The sequence below is a fragment of the Oncorhynchus masou genome, chromosome 27 (assembly GCF_036934945.1).
Source record: "Oncorhynchus masou masou isolate Uvic2021 chromosome 27, UVic_Omas_1.1, whole genome shotgun sequence".
Lineage (NCBI taxonomy): Eukaryota > Metazoa > Chordata > Actinopteri > Salmoniformes > Salmonidae > Oncorhynchus > Oncorhynchus masou.
In genome coordinates this window covers 44,918,429-44,943,105 of record NC_088238.1, presented here as the reverse complement: position 1 = coordinate 44,943,105, position 24,677 = coordinate 44,918,429, and the positions used below count along the sequence as shown (strand labels likewise).

The 24,677-nt window shown below is 47.2% G+C and overlaps 1 protein-coding gene across 1 annotated transcript in view; it reads right to left on the bottom strand.

Moving 5' to 3' along the window:
• The window catches only part of LOC135515497 (fibroblast growth factor 11-like), a 112,193-nt gene that overhangs the window by 12,659 nt on the left and 74,857 nt on the right, over positions 1–24,677 (bottom strand). The window contains exon 3 of the mRNA XM_064939127.1: positions 23,552–23,655. Within this exon, the coding sequence (XP_064795199.1) occupies positions 23,552–23,655 (104 nt within the window). The remainder of the gene's footprint in view (positions 1–23,551; positions 23,656–24,677) is intronic.

Genomic DNA, 24,677 nt, shown 5'->3' with positions numbered 1-24,677 from the left:
CCGCACCACCCTCTGGAGAGCCCTGCGGTTGCGGGTGGTTCTTTGCTGTACCAAGCGGTGACACATCCCGACAGGTTGCTCTCAATTGTGCATCTGTAAAGGTTTGTGAGGGTTTTAGGTGCCAATACAAAATGATTTAGCCTCCTGAGGTTGAAGAGGCGCTGTTGTGCCTTCTTCACCACACTGTCTGGGTGGGTGGACCATTTCAGTTTGTCATTGATGTGTACGTCAAGAAACTTGAAGTTTTCCACCTTCTCCACTGTAGTCCCATTGTCCCGTGGCTAGAGGGGGTGCTCCCTATGCTGTTTCCTGAAGTCCACAATCATCTCCTTTGTTTTGTTGATGTTGAGTGAGAGGTTATTTTCCTGGCACCACACTCCCAGAGCCCTCACCTCCTCCCTGTAGGTTGTCTCGTCATTGTTGGTAATCAAGCCTACTACTGTTGTGTCGTCTGCAAACTTGATGATTGAGTTGGAGGCATGCTTGGCCACACAGTCATGATTCTCAACTCTGGGGACCCACAAGGGGGCGTGCTCAGCACCCTGAGCACGCCCCCTTGTGGGTCCCCAGAGTTGAGAATCAGCGAAGCGGGGGTGTTGTTTCCAGGAAGTCCAGGACCCAGTTGCACAGGGCAGGGTTCAGACCCAAGGCCTCAAGCTTAATGATGAGCTTGGATGGGAGTATGGTGTTGAATGCTGAGCTATAGCATTCTTACAGTACATGGGTATTCCTCATGTCCAGATGGGATAGGGCAGGTCTACTGTTGGTGTGTGTCTTCTTGTCTGCTTGTGGGCCCAGTCTTGTTGTGACAGCCAGACATGAAAGATCCTTCCTCTCCTTAACCAGGCAGCAGGATAGAAGGATGGAGTTAGGGAAGGAGGAAGGTGAACCATCCAATTCTCACTGACATTAGTAACAGATGGACCAGTCCCCTCACTCATCACTCACTCTCACTCTGAGAGATAGGGAGAGCGAGATGGGGAGAGAGAGATGTAGAAAGATATGGATAAAGAGGGAAATTGGGAAGAGAGACAGGAGAGAGAAAAAGAGGGATAGAGAGTGAGTGGGAGAGAGGTGGTAGAAGAGGTGGTAGGTAGTTTAACACATCTTACATAATATTCTACAACACTATAGGGAGAGAGGGGGGGTACAGCAGAGTTGAAAATGTTTACCAAAGCACCTTAACCAGGGTGTCATGGCAACGATATGATATCATGTCATGGCACGTTAGAACTCTTCTTCATAAGGCCAATATAAATACTATTGTACACTTATAAGGAATGGAGCCAATTTACATCCTACTGCTAAAATCTGAACATGCACAGGTCCGAGGGAGCAGGTTGATTTCCATACACTACCAGAAACACCCCTCCTCTACTCCCCCTTTCCCCCCTTCTCCCTTGCCAGTACTTGCTGGGTTGACATTAACCATTGAGCTCTCATTGCAGTCAACTGGAGAATTGATTTCATGTTGGACATATGTGAAAGGTCAATAGGCATTTGGTTGGCCACGCCACGCATGCATATACACCCAAGCATGGAGAAGATAGGAGCACTTACATTACAAGCTCCGTATCGGCCAACTAGAAGTTAAGCCTGGGTTTAACCATCCTGACACTTATCGAATGTCTCCCAGGGGACAAATGTATTTCACACCGTCGATAGGAGCGGACGTGTGTGTGTGCGTGCGTGCATGCAAGAGTGTGCGTATGTGTATGTGCGTGCGTAAGTGTGTTGCAATGTCATAGTCTCAAACATGATCTGCAAAAATAAAACAACTTAGAAGTCATAACAAGATATCCTAGAAGTCAGAACAAGATATCCTAGAAGTCAGAACAAGATATCCTAGAAGTCACAACAAGATATCCTAGAAGTCAGAACAAGATATCCTAGAAGTCACAACAAGATATCCTAGAAGTCAGAACAAGATATCCTAGAAGTCACAACAAGATATCCTAGAAGTCAGAACAAGATATCCTACAACAAGAAGTCACAACAAGATATCCTAGAAGTCACAACAAGATATCCTAGAAGTCACAACAAGATATCCTAGAAGTCACAACAAGATATCCTAGAAGTCACAACAAGATATCCTAGAAGTCACAACAAGATATCCTAGAAGTCACAACAAGATATCCTAGAAGTCACAACAAGATATCCTAGTAGTCATAACATCCTTCATCAGTCCTTTATCAGTCATATCAATCATCAGTCCATGTCTTTATAATGGACGAAGATTAGGACATAACTGTCGTAATGGCAGGGTTGTAGTAGGGTGTCTTACACACGCATACACAGGTGGAGGTTATAGTACAGTAGTAGTAGTACCGTAGACCAGGTGCATGGAGAGGTCCTAAGCCAATAAACTGGCAGCTAGATGGACGCCTTGGATCATTACCAGGACCTCTGAGCTGCAGGAGCCTTCACAGTCACTGACCCCACTGCCAAACAAACATATGCATACACACACACATACAGAAACACACGCACTTGCACAGGCGCACACACACCATGTTCAGAACAGCTGGAGAGGAGGAGGAGGAGGAGGAGGGGGTGTCCTCTGCATCTCACCTTGTCTTCCAGACCCCGCGTTTGGGGATTTTCCAGAGGAAACTAGAACTAACCTACACTCTCTCGTTCTCTCTCACACTCTCTTGCCCTCGTTCTCGCTCTCTCTACCTCATTATTTTTCTCTCTCTACCCATCTTTTTCTCGCTCGCTCCCTTGCTCTCTTTCTCTCTTTTTCTCACTCTGTAACACTTGCTCTCTCACCCTTTCTCTTTCTCATCTCTCTCTCTCTCTCCTACCTCTTTACCTCCCCCCATATCTGAGGGCCACGTGTGTCTGCATGCCTTTACTGCTCGGTCAGTTTCAGGGAAGGGAGGGGGAGAAGAGGGAAGTAGGGGAGGATAAACAGAATGAGAAAAACACTGAGAAGAGGTTGACTAAAGGGATGGAGGGAGAGGGAGTAAGAGGAGAGAGTGCTGACTCAATCAAAAAAAAGACAAGCGTTTTCTGATTCGATGAAAGGTGTGGAAGGTCAGAAGAGAGGGATGGAGAGGGTGATGTGTGTGTGTGTGTGTGTGTGTGTGTGTGTGTGTGTGTGTGCGCACGCGCGCGTGCATAACCGGCGCGCGTGTGTGTTGCACAGTGCAGATTGGTCCTCTGAGGTCAGTGTGGATCCTTGCAGGTTCTAGTGATATTGACTAATTAGCTCATCCGTCAGGGCCAGGGGCTGAGGGCCAAGGAGGGCCAGGGGTGAGGGCCAAGGAGGGCCAGGGGTGAGGGGGGCCAGAGGAATATGACCCCTACAACTCACCCCCTTCAACCGCCTCCCAAACCAGACATGACCAGTATGAAGAATCACCCTGAATCCTGGAGAAGGTGGACAAACACACACAACAATGTACTTTATATATATACTATGTGTGTGTCCACATACAACAGGTTGTCTATAGGCCTATATACTGTACTGTATACACTGTTTGTCACTGTGTCCACATCCCCGACAACAGACCATTCATATGAATAGAACATCCTAATAAAATATCTATATATGAGAGCACTCTCACTTTGGCATCATTTCAACAACACACACACACACACGCTCCACTGGGTTGACATTGATTACAGGGATAAATGTCACTCAACAGTAGCTGGACTTCCTTGTGTTCTCCTCTACTGTTCACAATGGCATTGCAGCAAAGCACGGATGGGCACACTACTATACTATGTTTAAGAGAAACCATGTACACACACACACACACACACACACACACACACACACACACACACACACACACCATGCATACAGGGAAGGGATGGGAACATCTAACTATTAAAAATGTATACATTTGGGGGCTGAGAAACCCCAAAATATAATCTCTCTCAATTAGCGTGTTTTGTATGACAGCCATTAAATGACACAGGATGTAGTTCATAAAGCATGTCTGTGATAATAAATATTGGAAAGTAGTGTGTGTGTGGGGGGGGGGACACGAACACTTGAGTGTGTGCACTGTACATTTCTGTGTGTGTCTGCTACTGTACATTATTCTGTGTAGTGTGTGTTTATGGATTGTTAGTGGTGATCAGACTACAGAACAAGGCAGAACAAATCCTCCTCTCTCCTCCTGCCTCTTGTGTCCCTATGTTTCCTTCCCTTCTTCCTTCCTTCCCTTGTTCCCTCTCCTCCACTCCTTCTTCTCCACCCCTACTCCTCTCTCGTTCTCTCCCTCCCTCAGTGGTTGTGTGAGTCACGTGACAGGGAGGTGATCCCTATCTTGCGGGCATTGCCTTGCTGCATCTCAATAAGGCCTTTTAAAGAGATGAAACGAGCTACTCAAGGAGGATGGCAGGGAAGGAGGAAACCGAGAGAGGGCCAGAGATGGAGAAATTAACAGATAGAGAGAGGAAAGAGTGTAGGAGAGGAGAAGAGAGGAAGGACGAGTGGGAGAGAGAGAGCAGTTGCTACATCCATTTTTGGATATATAAATAATGATATGTACACATTGATTCATGAAGAATATAGCTGTCGTACCCCGTCAGAACCCAAAATATTACCTTGTTTTACCCCAATGTTTATAAATAAAGTAAATGTAAGCAAAAACTACATAGCCTCAAAACATGGTTAAAACTCTCATTTTGATATCATGGATGGTCAGTCCTTGCATTCATTGCTCTGTCAATGAATCAATGAATTTGAGAGTGGTTACATTTCTCCAGGGCCATCCCTCTTTTCCCCTGAAACACTTTGTTATTGTTTCACCTTCTGATTGCCCCTGTAAGCACACAAATATGCCTGCGGCGTGTATTAAAAATGTCTATTCTCTCTACGTCTTTCTCTCGCTCAGTTTTACAACATTATTCAAGTGTTCGTTTATCTCTATTGTATTAACCCACAATGTCATCCCTCCGTTTAAACATTTTCCAGCCAAATTTCTTTCACCCAGCCTCTTAGAGAGAAAAAAGCCGGTCAGTTCTAGCTGCCTGGTCAGAGCCTACTGTCCTAATTATGTCTACCTCCCTCTGTCAGTTTGTTTAGACCTGCATCCAGTGTGTGTGTGTGTGTGTGTGTGTGTGTGTGTGTGTGTGTGTGTGTGGGCGCCCCTGTTATTCCATGTGTGTGTGCGTGTGCAACTTCATCTCCCACCCTCCCTCCTCCCATCCATCCATCCCTCCATCCCTCTCTCGCTCTACCCAGGAGGGTTTTCTAGAACACACAGCTAATTAAGTGGGCCAGACCTATTTTCATCAGAAGCAATTTCCACCCGTTGCCCCACAGGTAGCTGTAGTTGAGCCCAGGCAAGCCGCGTCTCAGACAATAGACCAATGACAAGGAATTTCCCTCAAACATGAACCTCTCTCTAGTCCCTACAGCTCCCCCAGGAGCTGAGGCTAGGCATGGCCCGCACCCCAAGGCCCCTCTTCTAGTGGAAAGGAAGAGAGAGGAGGGATGGAGGGAAGGGGAGAGAGAGAGCAGTGAGGGCGAGAGGTGTAGGGGGAGAGGGGAAAGGGAGAGAGAGGAGGGAGGGATAAGAGAGAGAGGGTGGGGGAGGAGAGAGAGTTGTGGAGGGTGCAGGGTGAAAGAGAGGGAGAGGGAGAGGGAGTGCTAGTTAAAGAGGACAGAGAAAGGGGAAGGAGAAGAAGGGAGGTCAAGGACAATAAATGAGGATATACAAAGCCAGGTACATATCAGGACAAAACTAGAGATGGGAGGAATAAATAAAAAAGAGAAAGAGAGAGAGAGAAACCACGAGTCAGAGAGAAAGGCGAATAGCACGATGGATATACACCAAACAAAAATATGAAGTGTTGGTCCCACGTTTCATGAGCTGCATTAAAAGATCCCTGAAATGTTCCATATGCACAAAAAGCATATTTCTCTCAAATGTTTTGCACAAAATGTGTTTACATCTCTGTTAGTGAGCATTTCTCCTTTGCCAAGATAATCCATCCCCCTGACAGGTGTTGCATATCGAGAAGCTGGTTTAACAGCATGATCATTTCACAGGTTAATCTTGTGCTGGGGAAAAAAAGGTCACTCGAAAATGTGCAGTTTTGTCAAACAACACAAGGCCACAGATGTCTCAAGCTTTGAGGGAGCGTGCAATTGGAATGTTGACTGCAGGAATGTCCACCAGAGCTGTTGCCAGGGAATTGAATGTTAATTTCTCTACTATAAGCCGCCTCCAATGCCATTTTAGAAAATTTGGCAGTACTTCCAACCGGCCTCACAACCGCAGACCACGTATATATGGTGTTGTGAGGGCGAGCGGTTTGCTGATGTCAACATTGTGGACGGAGTACCCCATGGTGGTGGTGGGGTTATGGTAATGCATTAGCAGGGGACGCACAAAAATACCATAATGAGATGCTGAGGCCCATTGTGAGGCCCTTTTTTCCCCGTGGTATCTGTGACCAACTGATGCATATCTGCATATCTGCATTCCCAGTCATGTGAAGTCCATAGAGGGCCTAATGAATTTATTTCAATTGACTGATTTCCTCATATGAATTGTAACTCAGTAAAATCAATCAAATTGTTGCATGTTGCATTTATATTTTTGTTCAGTATAGATAGCTGGACAGGGAGTGAAAAGGAATGAGACGAGAAAAAGGAGAGAGACGAGATGGACGGAGTGAGAGAAAAAGGAGGGAACGAGAGAGTGCTTTCTTCTCCCTACAGGCAGTACTGAGTGTATCTGGCACTGTCAGGCCATTCTTCTACACATGCATTTGCACTTGCACGCATGCACAGACACAGACTTTACTTGGTGTCTCCCTACAGTGTGTGTGTGTGTGTGTGTGTGTGTGTGTGTGTGTGTGTGTGTGTGTGTGTGTGTGTGTGTGTGTGTGTGTGTGTGTGTGTGTGTGTGTGTGTGTGTGTGTGTGTGTGTGTGTGTGTGTGTGTGTGCGTCCTGGTCCCCTGTCAGACCATCCCTCCTACTCTGCTCTGTTACTGTTTGTTACTGCTGTTAAATTCTTCTGTTTGCTCCTGGTGTTTGCTACTGCTGTATGTTACTAATGTTTGCTACTGCTGTTAAATACTGGTGTTTGCGACTGCTGTTTGTCTTCTCTTTGTTACTACTGTTTGCTACTGCTGTAAGATCTCTCTGCCACTGCCGCTCACAACCTGTCACCAGGGAACCAGTCCTGTACTATACCATTCCCCCAGGGAACCAGTCCTGTACTATACCATTCCCCCAGGGAACCAGTCCTGTACTATACCATTCCCCCAGGGAACCAGTCCTGTACTATACCATTCCCCCAGGGAACCAGTCCTGTACTATACCATTCCCCCAGGGAACCAGTCCTGTACTATACCATTCCCCCAGGGAACCAGTCCTGTACTATACCATTCCCCCAGGGAACCAGTCCTGTACTATACCATTCCCCAGGGAACCAGTCCTGTACTATACCATTCCCCCAGGGAACCAGACCTGTACTATACCAGGTCCCCAGTGAACCACTCCTGTACTATACCATTCACCCAGGGAACCAGTCCTGTACTATACCATTCCCCCAGGGAACCACTCCTGAACTATACCATTCCCCCAGGGAACCAGTCCTGTACTATACCATTCCCCCAGGGAACCACTCCTGTACTATACCATTCCCCCAGGGAACCACTCCTGTACTATACCATTCCCCCAGGGAACCAGTCCTGTACTATACCATTCCCCCAGGGAACCAGTCCTGTACTATACCATTCACCCAGGGAACCAGTCCTGTACTATACCATTCCCCCAGGGAACCACTCCTGTACTATACCATGTCCCCAGGGAACCACTCCTGTACTATACCATTCCCCCAGGGAACCAGTCCTGTACTATACCATTCCCCCAGGGAACCACTCCTGTACTATACCATACCCCCAGGGAACCACTCCTGTACTATACCATTCCCCCAGGGAACCAATCCTGTACTATACCATTCCCCCAGGGAAACATTCCTGTACTATACCATGTCCCAAGGGAACCAGTGCTGTACTATACCATTCCCCCAGGGAACCAGTCCTGAAATATACCATGCCACCAGGGAACCAGTCCTGTACTGTATCATGTCCCCAGGGAACCAGTCCTGTAATATACCATTCCCCCAGAGAACCAGTCCTGTACTATACCATTCCCTCAGGGAACCAGTCCTGTACTATACCATTCCCCCAGGGAACCACTCCTGTACTATACCATGCCACCAGAGAAACAGTCCTGTATTATACAGTGAAACTTGTCCTGAACAATAACATGGCCCCAGGGAACCAGTCTTGTATTATACCAAGCCACTAGAGAACCAGTCCTGTACTGTACCATGGAACCACTCCTGTACTATAATATGCCCACAGAAAACCCATCCTGTACTATACCATGCCACCAGGGAATCAGTCCTGTGCAATAGCATGCCAAGAGGGAACGAGTCCTGAACAGTACCATGGCACCAGGGATAAAATCCTGTTCTGTACCAGGGAACCAGTCCTGTACTATACCATGCCACCAGGGAACCAATCTTGTGCGATACCATGCCACCAGGGAACCAGTCCTGTACTATACCATTCCACCAGGGAACCAGTCCTGTACTATACCATTCCACCAGGGAACCAGTCCTGTGGGAACCACTCCTGAACTATACCATTCCCCCAGGGAACCAGTCCTGTATATACCATTCCCCCAGGGAACCTGTACTGTACCATGCCAACAGGGAACCAGTCCTGTACTATACCATGGGAACCAGTCCAGGGAACCAGTCCTGTACTATACCATGCACCCAGGGAACCAGTCCTGTACTATACCATGTCCCCAGGGAACCAGTCATGTACTATACCATTCACCCAGGGAACCAGTCCTGTACTATACCAGGGAACCAGTCCTCCTGTACTATCCCATGCCACCAGGGAACCAGTCCTGTCCCATGTACTATACCATGGGAACAGGGAACCACTCCTGTACTATACCATGCCACCAAGGAACCAGTCCTGTACTATACCATGCAACCAGGGAACCAGTCCTGTACTATACCATGCAACCATTCCCCCAGGGAACCAGTCCTGTACTATACCATGAGGGAACCAGTCCTGTACCATGCCACGAAACCAATTTTGTACAATACCATTGAGCCAGTCCTTTTTCAATACCATGGAACCAGTCCTGTACTATGCCAACATGTACTGTATACCCCAGAGAACCAGTCCTGTACTATACAGTGAATACTAGTCCTGTACTATAACATGCAACCAGGGAACCAGTCCTGTATTATACCATGCCACCAGGGAACCAGTCCTGTACTATACCATGCAGCCATGAAACCAGTCCTGTACTATACCATGCCACCAGGGAACCAGTCCTGTACTGTACCATGTAACCAGTCCTGTACTATACAATGAAACCAGTCCTGTACAATACCACGGAACCAGAGAACCAGTACTATACTGTACCATGCCACCGGAAAACCAGTGCAGTACGAAACCATGTCACCAGGGAACCAGTCCTATACCATACCATACCAACAGAGAACCAGTCCTGTACTATACCATGCCACCAGAGAACCAGTCCTGTACTATACCATGCCACCAGGTATCGAGTCCTGTACTATACCATGCCCCCAGGGAACCAGTCATGTAAGATACCATACAACCAGGGAACCAGTCCTGTACTATCCCATGCCACCAGGGAACCAGTCCTGTACGATACCATCCCACCAGAGAACCAATACTGTACTATACCATGCCACCAGGGAACCAGTCATGTAAGATACCATACAACCAGGGAACCAGTCCTGTACTATCCCATGCCACCAGGGAACCAGTCCTGTACTATACCATGCCACCAGGGAACCACTCCTGTACTATACCATGCCACAAGGGAACCAGTCATATAAGATACCATACAACCAGGGAACCAGTCCTGTACTATCCCATGCCACCAGGGAACCAGTCCTGTACTATACCATGCCACCAGGGAACCAGTCCTGTACTATACCATGCCACCAGGGAACCAGTCCTGTACTATACCATGCCACCAGGGAACCAGTCCTGTACTATTGTACTATACCATGCCACCAGGGAACCAGTCCTGTACTATACCATGCCACCAGGGAACCAGTCCTGTACTATACCATGCCACCAGGGAACCAGTCCTGTACTATACCATGCCACCACCAGGGAACCAGTCCAGTCCTGTACTATACCATGCCACCAGGGAACCAGTCCTGTACTATACCATGCCACCAGGGAACCAGTCCTGCCACCAGGGAACCAGTCCTGAACTATACCATGCCACCAGGGAACCAGTCCTGTACTATACCATGCCACCAGGGAACCAGTCCTGTACTATACCATGCCACCAGGGAACCAGTCCTGTACTATACCATGCCACCAGGGAACCAGTCTTGTACGATACCATGCCACCAGGGAACCAATATTGTACGATACCATGCCACCAGGGAACCAGTCCTGTACTATACCATGCCACCAGGGAACCAGTCCTGTACTATACCATTACATTTACATTTAAGTCATTTAGCAGACGCTCTTATCCAGAGCGACTTACAAATTGGTGAATTCACCTTCTGACATCCAGTGGAACAGCCACTTTACAATAGTGCATCTAAATCATTTAGGGGGGGGGGGTGAGAAGGATTACTTATCCTATCCTAGGTTTTCCTTGAAGAGGTGGGGTTTCAGGTGTCTCCGGAAGGTGGTGATTGACTCCGCTGTCCTGGCGTCGTGAGGGAGTTTGTTCCACCATTGGGGGGCCAGAGCAGCGAACAGTTTTGACTGTTCCCACCAGGGAACCAGTCTTGTACGATACCATGCCACCAGGGAACCAATATTGTACTATACCATTGAGCCAGTCCTTTTACGATACCATGGAACCAGTCCTGTACTATAACATGGCCCCAGGGAACCAGTCCTGTACTATACAGTGAAACTAGTCCTGTACTATAACATGCAACCAGGGGACCAGTCCTGTATTATACCATGCAACCAGGGAACCAGTCCTGTATTATACCATGCAGCCATGAAACCAGTCCTGTATTATACCATGCAACTAGGAAACCAGTCCTGTATTATAACATGCAGCCATGAAACCAGTCCTGTATTATAACATGCAACCAGGAAACCAGTCCTGTATTATACCATGCAGCCATGAAACCATTCCTGTATTATACCATGCAGCCATGAAACTAGTCCTGTACTATACCATGCAACCAGGGAACCAGTCCTGTATTATACCACGCAACCAGGGAACCAGTCCTGTATTATACCATGCAACCAGGGAACCAGTCCTGTATTATACCATGTCCCCAGGAATCTAGTCCTCTCCTCTAACATGCCAAGAGAGAACCAGTCCTATACTGTACCATGCCACCGCAGATCCAGTCCTGTACTATTTCATGCTACCCGAGAACCAGTCCTATACTATACCATGCCGACAGACAACCAGTCCTGTACTATACCATGCCACCAGAGAACCAGTCCTGTACTATTTCATGCCACCTGAGAACCAGTCCTGTACTATACCATGCCACCAGAGAACCATTCCTGTACTATTTCATGCCACCAGGGAACCAGTCCAGTCCTGTCCTATAACATACCTCCAGAGAACCAGTCCTGTACTATTTAATTTCCCCAGGAATCCAGTCCTGTCCTCTACCATGCCACCAGAGAACCAGTCCTATACTGTACCATGCCAACAGAGATCCAGTCCTATACTATACCATGCCACCAGAGATCCAGTCCTATACTGTACCATGCCACCGGAAAATCCTGTTCTGTACTATTTCATGCCACCAAGGATCTCGTCCAGTCCTGTACTGTATCATGCCACCGGAAAACCAGTGCTGCACGAAACAATGTCACCAGGGAACCAGTCCTGTACTATTTCATGCCACCAAGAACCAGTCCTGTACTATACCATGCCACAAGATAACCAGTCCTGTACTATTTCATGCCACCAGAGAACCAGTCCTATACCATGCCATCAGAGAACCAGTCCTATACTGAACCATGCCACCAGAGAACCAGTCCTGTGCTATACCATGCCACCAGAGAACCAGTCCTGTACTATTTCATGCCACCAGGGAATCAGTCCAGTCCTATACTGTACCATGCCACCGGAGATACAGTCCTGCACTTTTTCATGCCACCAGGTATCCAGTCCTGTCCTATACTGTAACATGCCACCGGAAAACCAGTGCAGTACGAAACAATGCTACCAGAGATCCAGTCCTGTACTATTTCATGCCACCTGAGAACCAGTCCTATACTATTTCATGCCACCAGAGAACCATTCCTGTACTATTTCATGCCACCTTAGAACCAGTCCAGTCCTGTCCTATAACATACCTCTAGAGAACCAGTCCTGTACTATTTCATGTCCCCAGGAATCCAGTCCTATACTGTACCATGCCACCGGAGATACAGTCCTGTACTATTTCATGACACCAGGGAACCAGTCCTGTACTATACCATGCCTTCAGTGAACCAGTCCTGTACCATACCATGCCACCAGGAAACCAGTCCAGTGCTATTTCATGCCATCTGAGAACCAGTCCTATACTATACCATGCTACCAGGGAACCACTCCTATACAATACCATGCCACCAGAGAACCAGTCCTGTACTCTACCAATCCACCGGAAATACAGTCCTGTAATTTTCATGCCACCAGGGATCCAGTCCTGTCCTGTACTCTACCATGCCACCGGAAAACCAGTCTAGTACTATTCTTTGCCACCAGAGAACCAGTCCTATACTGTACCATGCCACCGGAGATATTGTCCTGTACTTTTTCATGCCACCAGGGATCCAGTCCTGTCCTGTACTGTACCATGCCACCGGAAAACCAGTGCAGTACGAAACCATTTCACCAGAGAACCAGTCCTGTACTATTTCATGCCACCTGAGAACCAGTCCTATACTGTACCATGCCACCGGAGATACAGTCCTGTACTTTTTCATGCCACCAGGGATTCAGTCCTGTCCTGTACTGTAACATGCCACCGGAAAACCAGTGCATTACGAAACCTTTTCACCAGAGAACCAGTCCTGTACTATTTCATGCCACCTGAGAACCAGTCCTATACTGTACCATGCCACCGGAGATACAGTCCTGTACTTTTTCATGTCACCAGGGATCCAGTCCTGTCCTGTACTGTACCATGCCACCGGAGATCCAGTCCTGTACCTTTTCATGCCACCAGGGATCCAGTCCTGTCCTGTACTGTACCATGCCACCGGAAAACCAGTCCAGTACTTTACCATGCCACCAGAGAACCAGTCCTATACTGTACCATGCCACCAGAGAACCAGTCCTGTACTATTTCATGCCACCTGAGAACCAGTCTTATACTGTACCATGCCACCGGAGATACAGTCCTGTACTTTTTCATGTCACCAGGGATCCAGTCCTGTCCTGTACTGTACCATGCCACCGGAGATCCAGTCCTGTACCTTTTCATGCCACCAGGGATCCAGTCCTGTCCTGTACTGTACCATGCCACCGGAAAACCAGTCCAGTACTTTACCATGCCACCGGAGATCCAGTCCTGTACTATTTCATGCTACCCGAGAACCAGTCCTATACTATACCATGCCGACAGACAACCAGTCCTGTACTATACCATGCCACCAGAGAAACAGTCCTATACTGTACCATGCCACCAGAGATCCAGTCCTGTACTATACCATGCCACCAGATAACCATTCCTGTACTATTTCATGCCACCAGGGAACCAGTCCAGTCCTGTCCTATAACATACCTCCAGAGAACCAGTCCTCTACTATTTAATTTCCCCGGGAATCCAGTCCTGTCCTCTACCATTCCACCAGAGAACCTGTCCTATACTGTACCATGCCACCGGAAATCCTGTTCTGTACTATTTCATGCCACCAGGGATCTCGTCCAGTCCTGTACTGTATCATGCCACCGGAAAACCAGTGCTGTACGAAACAATTTCACCAGGGAACCAGTCCTATACTCTACCATGCCACCAGCGAACCAGTCCTGTACTATACCATGCCACCAGAGAACCAGTCCTGTACTATACCATGCCACCAGAGAACCACTCCTGTACCATAACACCAGAGAACCAGTCCTGTACTAAACCATGCCACCAGAGAACCAGTCCTGTACTATTTCATGCCACCTGAGAACCAGTCCTGTACTATACCATGCCACCAGAGAACCAGTCCTGTACTATTTCATGCCAACTGAGAACCAGTCCTGTACTATACCATGCCACCAGAGAACCAGTCCTGTACTATATCATGCCACCAGAGAACCTGTCCTTCACTATTTCATGCCACCACGGAACCAGTCCAGTCCTCCACCATGCCACCAGAGAACCAGTCCTATACTGTACCATGCCACCAGAGAACCAGTCCTATACTGTACCATGCCACAGGACTGGTACTCTGGTGGCATGGTATAGTACAGGACTGGTTCTCAGGTGGCATGGTGGAGGACAAGACTGGTTCACTGGTGGCATGAAATAGTGAAGGACTGGTTCTCTGGTGGCATGGTATAGTACATGACTGGTTCTCTGGTGGCATGGTATAGTACAGGACTGGTTCTCAGGTGGCATGAAATAGTACAGGACTGGTTCTCTAGAGGTATGTTATAGGGCAGGACTGGACTGGTTCCCTGGTGGCATGAAATAGTACCGGAATGGTTCTCCGGTGGCATGGTATAGTACAGGACTGGTTCTCTGGTGGCATGGTATAGTACAGGTCCCGTTCTCTGGTGGCATGGTAGAGGACAGGACTGGATTCTCTGGTTGCATGGTACAGTATTTCATGCCACCAGCGAACCAGTCCTGTACTATTTCTTGTCCCCAGGGATCCAGTCTTGTCCTGTACTTTACCATGCCACCATAGAACTAGTCCTGGACTATACCATGCCACCAGAGAACCATTCCTGAACTATTTCATGACACCAGGTAAACAGTCCAGTCCTGTCCTCTAACATGCCACCGGAGATCCAGTCCTGTACTATTTCATGCCACCTGAGAACCAGTCCTGTACTATTTCATGCCACCAGGGAAACACTCCTGTACTATACCATGCCACCAGGGAACCACTCCTGTACTATTTCATGCCACCAGGGATCCTGTCCTGTACTATACCATGCCACCATGTAACCACTCCTGTACAGTACCATGCCACCAGAGAACCAGTCCTGTACCTTTTTATAATACCAGGGAACTAGTCCTGTACTCTACCATGCAACCGGAGATACAGTCCTGTACTATTTTATAATACCAGGGAACTAGTCCTGTATTATACCATGCCACCGGAGATTGAGTCCAGTACGATACCATGTCACCAGGGAACCAGTCCTATTGTATACCATGCCACCGGAAAAGCAGTCCAGTACTATACCATGCCACCAGGGAACCAGTCCTGTACTCTACAATGCCACCAGGGAACCAGTCCTGTACTCTACAATGCCACCAGGGAACCAGTCCTGTACTATACCATGCCACCAGGGAACCAGTCCTGTACTATACCATGCCACCATGGAACCAGTCCAGTACTCTACCATGCCACCAGGGAACCAGTCCTGTACTCTACCATGCCACCAGGGAACCAGTCCTGTACTCTACAATGCCACCAGGGAACCAGTCCTGTACTCTACAATGCCACCAGGGAACCAGTCCTGTACTCTACCATGCCACCATGGAACCAGTCCTGTACTATACCATGCCACCAGAGAACCAGTCCTGTACTATACCATCCCGCCAGAGAACCAGTCCTGTACTTTTTTTTGCCACCAGGGAACCAGTCCTGTACTATACCACGCCACCAGGGATCCATTCCTGTGCTATACCATGTCCCCAGAGAGCCAGTCCTGTACTATACCATGCCACCAGAGAACCAGTCCTGTACTATACCATGTCACCAGGGAACCAGTCCTGTAGTATACCATGCCACCAGGGAACCAGTCCTGTACTCTACAATGCCACCAGGGAACCAGTCCTGTACTCTACAATGCCACCAGGGAACCAGTCCTGTACTATACCATGCCACCAGGGAACCAGTCCTGTACTATACCATGCCACCATGGAACCAGTCCAGTACTCTACCATGCCACCAGGGAACCAGTCCTGTACTCTACCATGCCACCAGGGAACCAGTCCTGTACTCTACAATGCCACCAGGGAACCAGTCCTGTACTCTACAATGCCACCAGGGAACCAGTCCTGTACTCTACCATGCCACCATGGAACCAGTCCTGTACTATACCATGCCACCAGAGAACCAGTCCTGTACTATACCATCCCGCCAGAGAACCAGTCCTGTACTTTTTTATGCCACCAGGGAACCAGTCCTGTACTATACCACGCCACCAGGGATCCATTCCTGTGCTATACCATGTCCCCAGAGAGCCAGTCCTGTACTATACCATGCCACCAGAGAACCAGTCCTGTACTATACCATGTCCCCAGAGAACCAGTCCTGTACTATTTCATGCCACCAGGGATCCAGTTCAGTTCTCTACTATACCATGCCACCGGAAAACCAGTCCAGTACCATACCATGTCACCATGGAACCTGTCCTGTACTATACCATTCCTCCAGAGATCCAATCCTGTACTATTTCATGTCCCCAGGAATCCAGTACTCTTCCACACCACCCGGGAACCAGGTCTGTACTATACCATGTAACTAGGGAACCAGTCCTGTGCTATACCATGTCCCCGGAGAACCAGTCCAGTACTATACCATGCCTTCAGGGATCCAGTCCAGTCGTGTCCTATACCATGCCTCCAGGGATCCAGTCCAGTCGTGTCCTATACCATTCGTCCAGAGATCCAATCCTGTACTATTTCATGTCCCCAGGAATCCAGTACTCTTCCACGCCACCCGGGAACCAGGCCTGTACTATACCATGTAACTAGGGAACCAGTCCTGTGCTATACCATGTCCCTGGAGAACCATACCATGTCCCCGGAGAACCAGTCCTGTACTGTACCTTTTCACTGGTAAACCAGTCAAGTACAATACCATGTCACCAGGGAACCAGTCCTGTACTAATACATGCCACCAGGGAACCAGTCCAGTCCTGTCCTATACCATACCTCTGGAGATCCAGTCCTCTACCATGCCACCAGAGTACGAGTCCTCTACCATGCCACCAGAGTACGAGTCCTCTTCCACTCCACCAGAGTACGAGTCCTCTACCATGCCACCAGAGTACGAGTCCTCTACCATGCCACCAGAGAACCAGTTCTGTTCTACACCATGCCACCAGAGAACGAGTCCTGTTCTACACCATGCCATCAGAGAACCAGTCCTGTGCTGTATCATTCAGTCCAGTACCATACCATGTCACCATGGAACCAGTACTGTACTATACCACAGGACTGGTTCCCTGGTGGCATAAAATAGTAAAGGACTGGTTCTCTGGGGACTTGGTATAGTATAGGACTGGTTCTCTGGGGACATGGTATAGTACAGTACTGGTTCTCTGGTGGCATGACCTGGTATAGGACTGGTTCCATGGTTGTACCATGCCACCAGAGAACCAGTCCTGTACTGTACCATGTCACCAGGGATCCAGTCCTGTACTATACCATGTCCCCAGAGAACCAGTCCTGTACTCTCATGTCCCCATTAATCCAGTCCTGTAATATACCATGCCCCGAGAGAACCAATCTTATACTGTACCATGCCACCAGAGAACCAATCCTGTACTGTACCATGCCACCAGAGAACCAGTCCTGTTCTATACCATGCCACCAGAGAACCAGTCCTGTACTATACCATGCCACCAGAGGACCAATCCTGTACCGTACCATGCCACCAGAGTACAGGTCCTCTACCATGCCACAAGAGAACCAGTCCTGTACTGTACCATGTCACTTGAGAACCAGTCTTGTACTATGCCATGCCAACAGAGAATGAGTCATGTACTATACCATGCCATCAGAGAAGCAGTCCTGTACTATACCATGCCACCAGAGAACCAGTCCTGTACTATACCATGCCATCAGAGAACCAGTCCTGTACTATACCATGCCATCAGAGAACCAGTCCTGTACTATACCATGCCACCAGAGAGCCAGTCCTGTACTATACCATGCCACCAGAGAACCAGTCCTGTACTATACCATGCCATCAGAGAACCAGTCCTGTACTATACCATGCCACCAGAGAACCAGTCCTGTACTATACCATGCCATCAGAGAACCAGTCCTGTACTATACCATGCAACCAGAGAACCAGTCCTGTACTATACCATGCCATCAGAGAACCAGTCCTGTACTATACCATGCCACCAGAGAACCAGTCCTGTACTATACCATGCCACCAGAGAACCAGTCCTGTACTATACCATGCCATCAGAGAACCAGTCCTGTACTATACCATGCCACCAGAGAACCAGTCCTGTACTATACCATGCCATCAGAGAACCAGTCCTGTACTATACCATGCCACCAGGAATCCAGTCCTGTACTATTCCATGACACCAAGAATCCAGACCTGTACTATACCATGCCACCAGGAATCCAGTCCTGTACTATACCATGCCACCAGGAATCCAGTCCTGTACTATACCATGCCACCAGGAATCCAGTCCTGTACTATACCATGCCACCAGTCTGTACACACACAGGGAGGGAGGCAGGCAGACACACGCACGTCTAACAGGGTGTGACACGGCTAGCTAGTCAGCTGTGCGCGCTTGTGGCCTTTCAATCGGTGACGTCACTCTCTCTTTAAATACCTTTAAATAGTTGTTTCCTTTGCTCTGCAAAGGCCACTGCTTTTGTGGAGCGATTGGCGACTGTTGTTGATGTGTGCGGAGGGGTTCTGGTTCAAGCCCAGGTTGGAGGAGAAGGACGGAAGAACGGAAGCAAACTTTAAGGCTAAAAAGACAAGGATTCAATCTTTCAATAGTTTCCATATAAAGTCTCTGTTGATTTTGTGACGTTGTTCTTACACCACACATTCTGTGACGTGCTTTGCCTCTGTCCTTGTGGAGGTGCTTTAGTTCTTTACAGGACAGTGATCCACAGTGTATTGTTAGAACTTCTTCAAGACACCACTTTAGTTTCTTGACATTGACTGAGCTGAACCTATTTACTCTCTCTCTCTCTCTCTCTCTCTCTCGCGTGCGCTCTCGCTCTCCATCTTTCTCTCTGTGTGTCTACTCTCTGTCTCTCTCTCACTCGCTCTCTCCCGATCTTTCTCTCTCTGTGTCCCCTCTCTCTCTCTCTCTCTCTCTCTCTCTCTCTCTCTCTAGTGCTAGTTGAGTGATCCTAAAATACCAGCAATAGGTCTGAAGTGGGATGATTTAACTTCTCCTTGATCTGCTGAGAAAGATTTTCTGCTCAGAAAGCTCTCTTCTTTCAATTATATCCTTGTTTACATCCTCAGATCCTGACTTGCTTTCCTGCAGAGAGAGTGTGTTCTCTCTTTAAAGGAGACAAGAGTGGAGGAGAGGAGAGGAAAGGTGTGTGTGTGTGTGTGTGTGTGTGTGTGTGTGTGTGTGTGTGTGTGTGTGTGTGTGTGTGTGTGTGTGTGTGTGTGTGTGTGTGTGTGTGTGTGTGTGTGTGTGTGTGTGTGTCTGTGTGTGTGTGTGGCCTCGGAGGAGAACATAATGACAGTGTGTTGGGGCTTTGTTTGCCATAGGGACACATTAATGATTAATGCTGAGGGACTACTGGACCAGTTGTGTGTGCGTGTGTGTTATTGACTGTTCTTAAATTAACCCCACGACTGTACATCAATTGTTTAAAACCACACTCGCAATCCCAGTGCGGTATGCTCTGTACTCAGCCTACTACTTCTATATTCCTTGCCAAGGTTATGGCTATCAACGCCTTCCTAACTCACTTTGAACTTGTACACCTTTCTGATTTAAGACATGTTACAGATGCCATATCTTAATTTGACCCAGTTTCACACAGCAGCAAAATAATCCTGCAGCAATGGATATTGTTTGTAGGGGTTGATACATTTTTCATTAGGGGAAATCAAGTCTGAAATGTTGAAGTGGAAATTACAAACTTTAGAAGCCTTTTTAAACCTAATAGTTTGCAAATTCCTGCAACAACATGTTCATCAAATTAAGATACGGCACTGTACACTAATCCTCTCCAACAGGCTAGTGGAGCTTTCCATTACTACTCTCAATTTTGATGGCAGACTGTCTTTTTGAGACTAATATTGTTGTATGCAATGATGTCCGAGGGGGAAAAACTGTGTTCATTGTTTGCAGTAACTTCTTTGTTGTTGTAATATCACAAATGGATGTGGCAGTTTCACCATTAAGGATTCCATCTTTAAGCTTGGAATGGTATTTACACCGAGTGTACCAAACATTAGGAACACCTTCTTAATATTGAGTTGCACTCCCTTTTGCCCTGAGAACCACATGAATTTGTCAGGGCATGGACTCTACAAGTTGCTGTCGGATGCTGGCCCATGTTGACAGCAACGCTTCCCACAGTTATGTGAAGTTGGATGGATGTCCTTTGGGTGGTGGACCATTCTTGATACACATGGGAAACTGTGGACCATGAAAAACCCAGCAGCATTGCAGTTCTTGACACTCTCAAACCGGTGTCGCCTGGCACCTACTACCATACCCCGTTCAAAGGCACTGATATCTTTTGTCTTTCCCATTCAGCCTCTGAATGGCACACACATACTGTCCATAATCCATGTCTCAATTGTCTAAAGGATTAAAAATCCTTCTTTATCTGGTCTCCTACCCTTCATCTACACTGATTGAAGTGGATTTAACAAGAGACATCAATGAGTGATCATAGATTTCACCTGAATTCATGGAAAGAGCAGGTGTTCCTTATGTTTTGTGCATTCGGTGTATATTGGCCTTATGAAGAATAGTTAAAATTCTAAAGTATCACTGCATGATATCACACCGTTACCATGCCAACCTGGTGACAGTTTGGGAATTTAGCCAGGACCCTGGGGTTAATACTACCTACTCTTACGATAAGTGCCATGGGATTTTTAGTAACCATAGAGAGTCAGGACACACAATTAACAGCCCATTCTGAAAGACATTACCCTACACAGGGCAATGTATCCTACCACTGCCCTGGGGCATTGGGTTATTATTTATTTTTGTGTGTTAAAGCGCTATAGTCCCTACCACCTTCCCTTGTTCTGATGCTTTCAGTCCTCTGAGTTACTTGGAGGTGTGTGTGTGTGTAGTGTATGTGAATGTGTATGGGTTTTGTGTGAGAAACTGCCACAGCAGCATCTAGTGTTCAGGTAATTTGAGGTGAGCCTTCCTTCACACTGTGGAAAAAGACAAAAAAAAACAGCTCCCTCTCTTCTCCTCTTTTCAAAGGGATTTTCTCTCTTTCTCTCTTTTGTGATTCTTTCCCCTGTGAAAATAGGTCACCTTTCTTCTGTTTGGAGAATGCCTGGGTAGTATATCCTCTACAGCCGTGTGTGTGTGTGTGGGGGGGGGAAGGTGTGTGTCAAAGTGTGTGTGTAGATTGATCCGCCGGAAAGGCAAGGTTTTTAAAAACGTCCAAACACCAATCCTCTGTATACCCCAGCTCCTGCAGTAGGCAGGCAGTGGGCAGGCAGTATGCCGACTTTGAAGTGAAAGCACAGATCTACTTCAAATAGAAACTTGCACACTTTATTTACTTCACAGCAGACTAGATGGGTGCATCTCTCTTTTTACCTTCCCTCTCCACTCTCCCAGATCAAGGTGAAATACCCCTCTTAAAGAGCTGTGGACCAGTACACTGTTGATCGGCCCAAATGGCACCCTATTTTCTACATAGTACCTTATAGGCCCTGGTAAAAAAAGTGCATTCAATAGGGAATAGGGTGCCATTTAGGACGCAGAGAGCACCATGCATTAGACTGTCAGATTTGTAGTGACACTGAAAACTCTATCAATGACTGTTAAACACAGTTCCATAGAGATAATAAACATTCAATCAACAATTTTTCTCTCATCAGGTACTGCATCATCTCTGTGGGTCTGATAGTATTTTTTACTGAACCCTTATTTTACCAGGTAAGGTGATTGAGAACACATTCTGATTTACATCAACAACCTGGGGAATAGTTACAGGGGAGACTGTTGTACATACTGCTATAACAACAGTACAGGTGATAATGTGTAGACTGTTATTGAGGTACACCATTTGCCTTGATGACAGCTTTGCACACCCGTGGCATTCTCTCAACCAGCTTCATGAGGAATGTGTTTCCAACAGTCTTGAAGTAGTTCTCACATGCTGAGCACTTGTTGCCTGCTTTTCCTTCACTCTGCGGTCCAACTGATCCCAAACCATCTCAATTGGGTTGAGGTCGGGTGATTGTGGAGGTGAGGTTATCTGATGAAGCACTCCATCACTCTCCTTCTTGGTCAAATAGCCCTTACACAGCCTGGTGGTCTGTTTTGGGTCATTGTCCTATTGAAAAATGAAGGATAGCCCCACTAAGCGCAAACCAGATGGGATGGTGTATCGCTGCAGAATGCTGTGGTAGCCATGCTGGTTAAGTGTGCCTTGAATTCAAAATAAATTACTGACAGTGTCACCAGCACAGCACCCCCACACCATCACACCTCCTCCTCCAAGCTTCACGGTGGGAACCACACATGCAGAGATCAGATACTCTGTACCTCACAAAGACACGGCGGTTACAACCAAAAATCACAAATTTAGACTCATCAGACCAAAGGACAGATTTTCAACAGTCTAATGTCCATTGCTCGTTTCTTGGCCCAAGCAAGTCTCTTCTTGTTATTGGTGTCCTTTAATAGGGGTTTCTTTGCAGCAATTCGACCATGACGGCCTGATTCACACAGTCTCTTCTGGACAGTTCATGAGGAGATACGTCTGTTACTTGCTGGTAACTCTAATGAACTTATTCTCTGCAGCAGATGTGACTCTGTCTTCCTTTCCTGTGGCGGTCCTCATGAGAGCCAGTTTCATCATAGCACTTGATCTTTTTTGCGACTGCACTTGAAGAAACTTTCAAAGTTCTTGAAATGTTCCGTTTTGTTTCTCTTTGCTTTTTTGAGCTGTTCTTGCCATAATATGGACTTAGTCTTTTACCAAATAGGGCTATCTTCTGTATACCACCCCTACCTTGTCACAACACAACTGATTGGCTCAAACGCATTAAGAAGGAAAGAAATTCCTAAATTAACTTTTAACAAGGCACACCTGTTAATTGAAATGCATTCCAGGTAACAACCTCATGAAGCTGGTTGAGAGAATGCCAAGAGTGCGCAAAGCTGTCATCAATGCAAAGGGTGGCTACTTTGAAGAATCTCAAATATAACATATATTTTGATTTGTTTAACAATTTTTTGGTTACTACATGATTCCATGTGTTATTTCATAGTTGTGATGTCTCTTCACTATTATTCTACAATAGAAAATAGAAAATAGTAAAAAATAAAGAAAAACCCTTGAATTAGTAGGTGTCCCTATGCTGCTATAACTTCATAAGAGGTTGCCGTACCGAGGTGTAGAGATGTTATAACTCTAGTAGAAGTGGCGTCTATAGCATTATAACGTTAATCATCATTTGTTGCCTTACCGAAGTGTAGAGGTATCCATCGCTGTTCATCCCAATGTAGAGCCCTGTCTTAGTGCTCTGGATGGCTACTATCCTCAGGCCCACAGGAATCAAGTTGAACTGCACTGCAAAACAGACACAATGACAAGAAATAGAGGGATTGGGGAGAGGGAGAGAGAGGTGTTAGAGTAATCTGCCCTTGTTTCTTACTAAAACATTCTCAGTGTTTCAAAAAGACAATTGGAGCCTCCTCTCGTTTCATTCCTCCCACCATCCGTCAGAGAGAAGGAAGAGAGGGGGAGGCCGCCTGGGGCGATTAAGCTTTTAGAGACGCTTCAGCCGCTTCCTTCAGCGCGCCCTTCTGCCACAAATAACTAAATCTCACCCGAGTTACTTGATTTAAAGGGCGGCAGGTAGCCTAGTGGTAGAGCATTGGACCAGTAACCAAAAGGTAGCTGGATTGAATGCCTGAGCCGACATTGTGAAAAATCCATTGTGCCCTAATTTGCTTCAGGCCTGCCCTACTACTATGGTTGACCCTGTAAAACAACACATTTCATTGCAACCTACCCGGTGTATCTGACAATAAAACATATATTTTTTTCTGTTTGAGGTAGGGGAGAGAGGGAGTGAGATAGACGGAGATAGAAAGAGAGAGGAGAAAGGAGACGGAGGACAGTGGGAAAGAGGGGGAGGCGAATGAGAGGGAGAGAGAGAGAGAACAGAAGGCTTTATGCCTCTGGAATACATTACTGAGTGACACCTCTTAAAACACCTCTTAACAACACTGTAAACACCACATTCATTTAGTTTTCTGTCTTTTTAATGCAGTTGAGTGCATCTCCTCTATTTTGAACCTTTTTAATGTGCATTGTTTTCCATAAAGACACCTCACCTGGGTCGATGTAAAAAGCATTATGTGTGTGTTTGTGCGTTGTCAGAGAGTCTTGACCATAAACCCTCTGTGTTGGGGGGATATGCTAAGTAACATGTTAACTTGAGTGATATTGACAAAACGCCCCTCGGCTACACAACACTGCGGGAGCCATGCAGATTTTAAACGGACGCCTGAAAGCATTGCGGCGACTGCTGCCGTGACAACCAAAGCCCTCAATGACTGCCCTTGAGGGTCCTAAAAGGTCCCCCA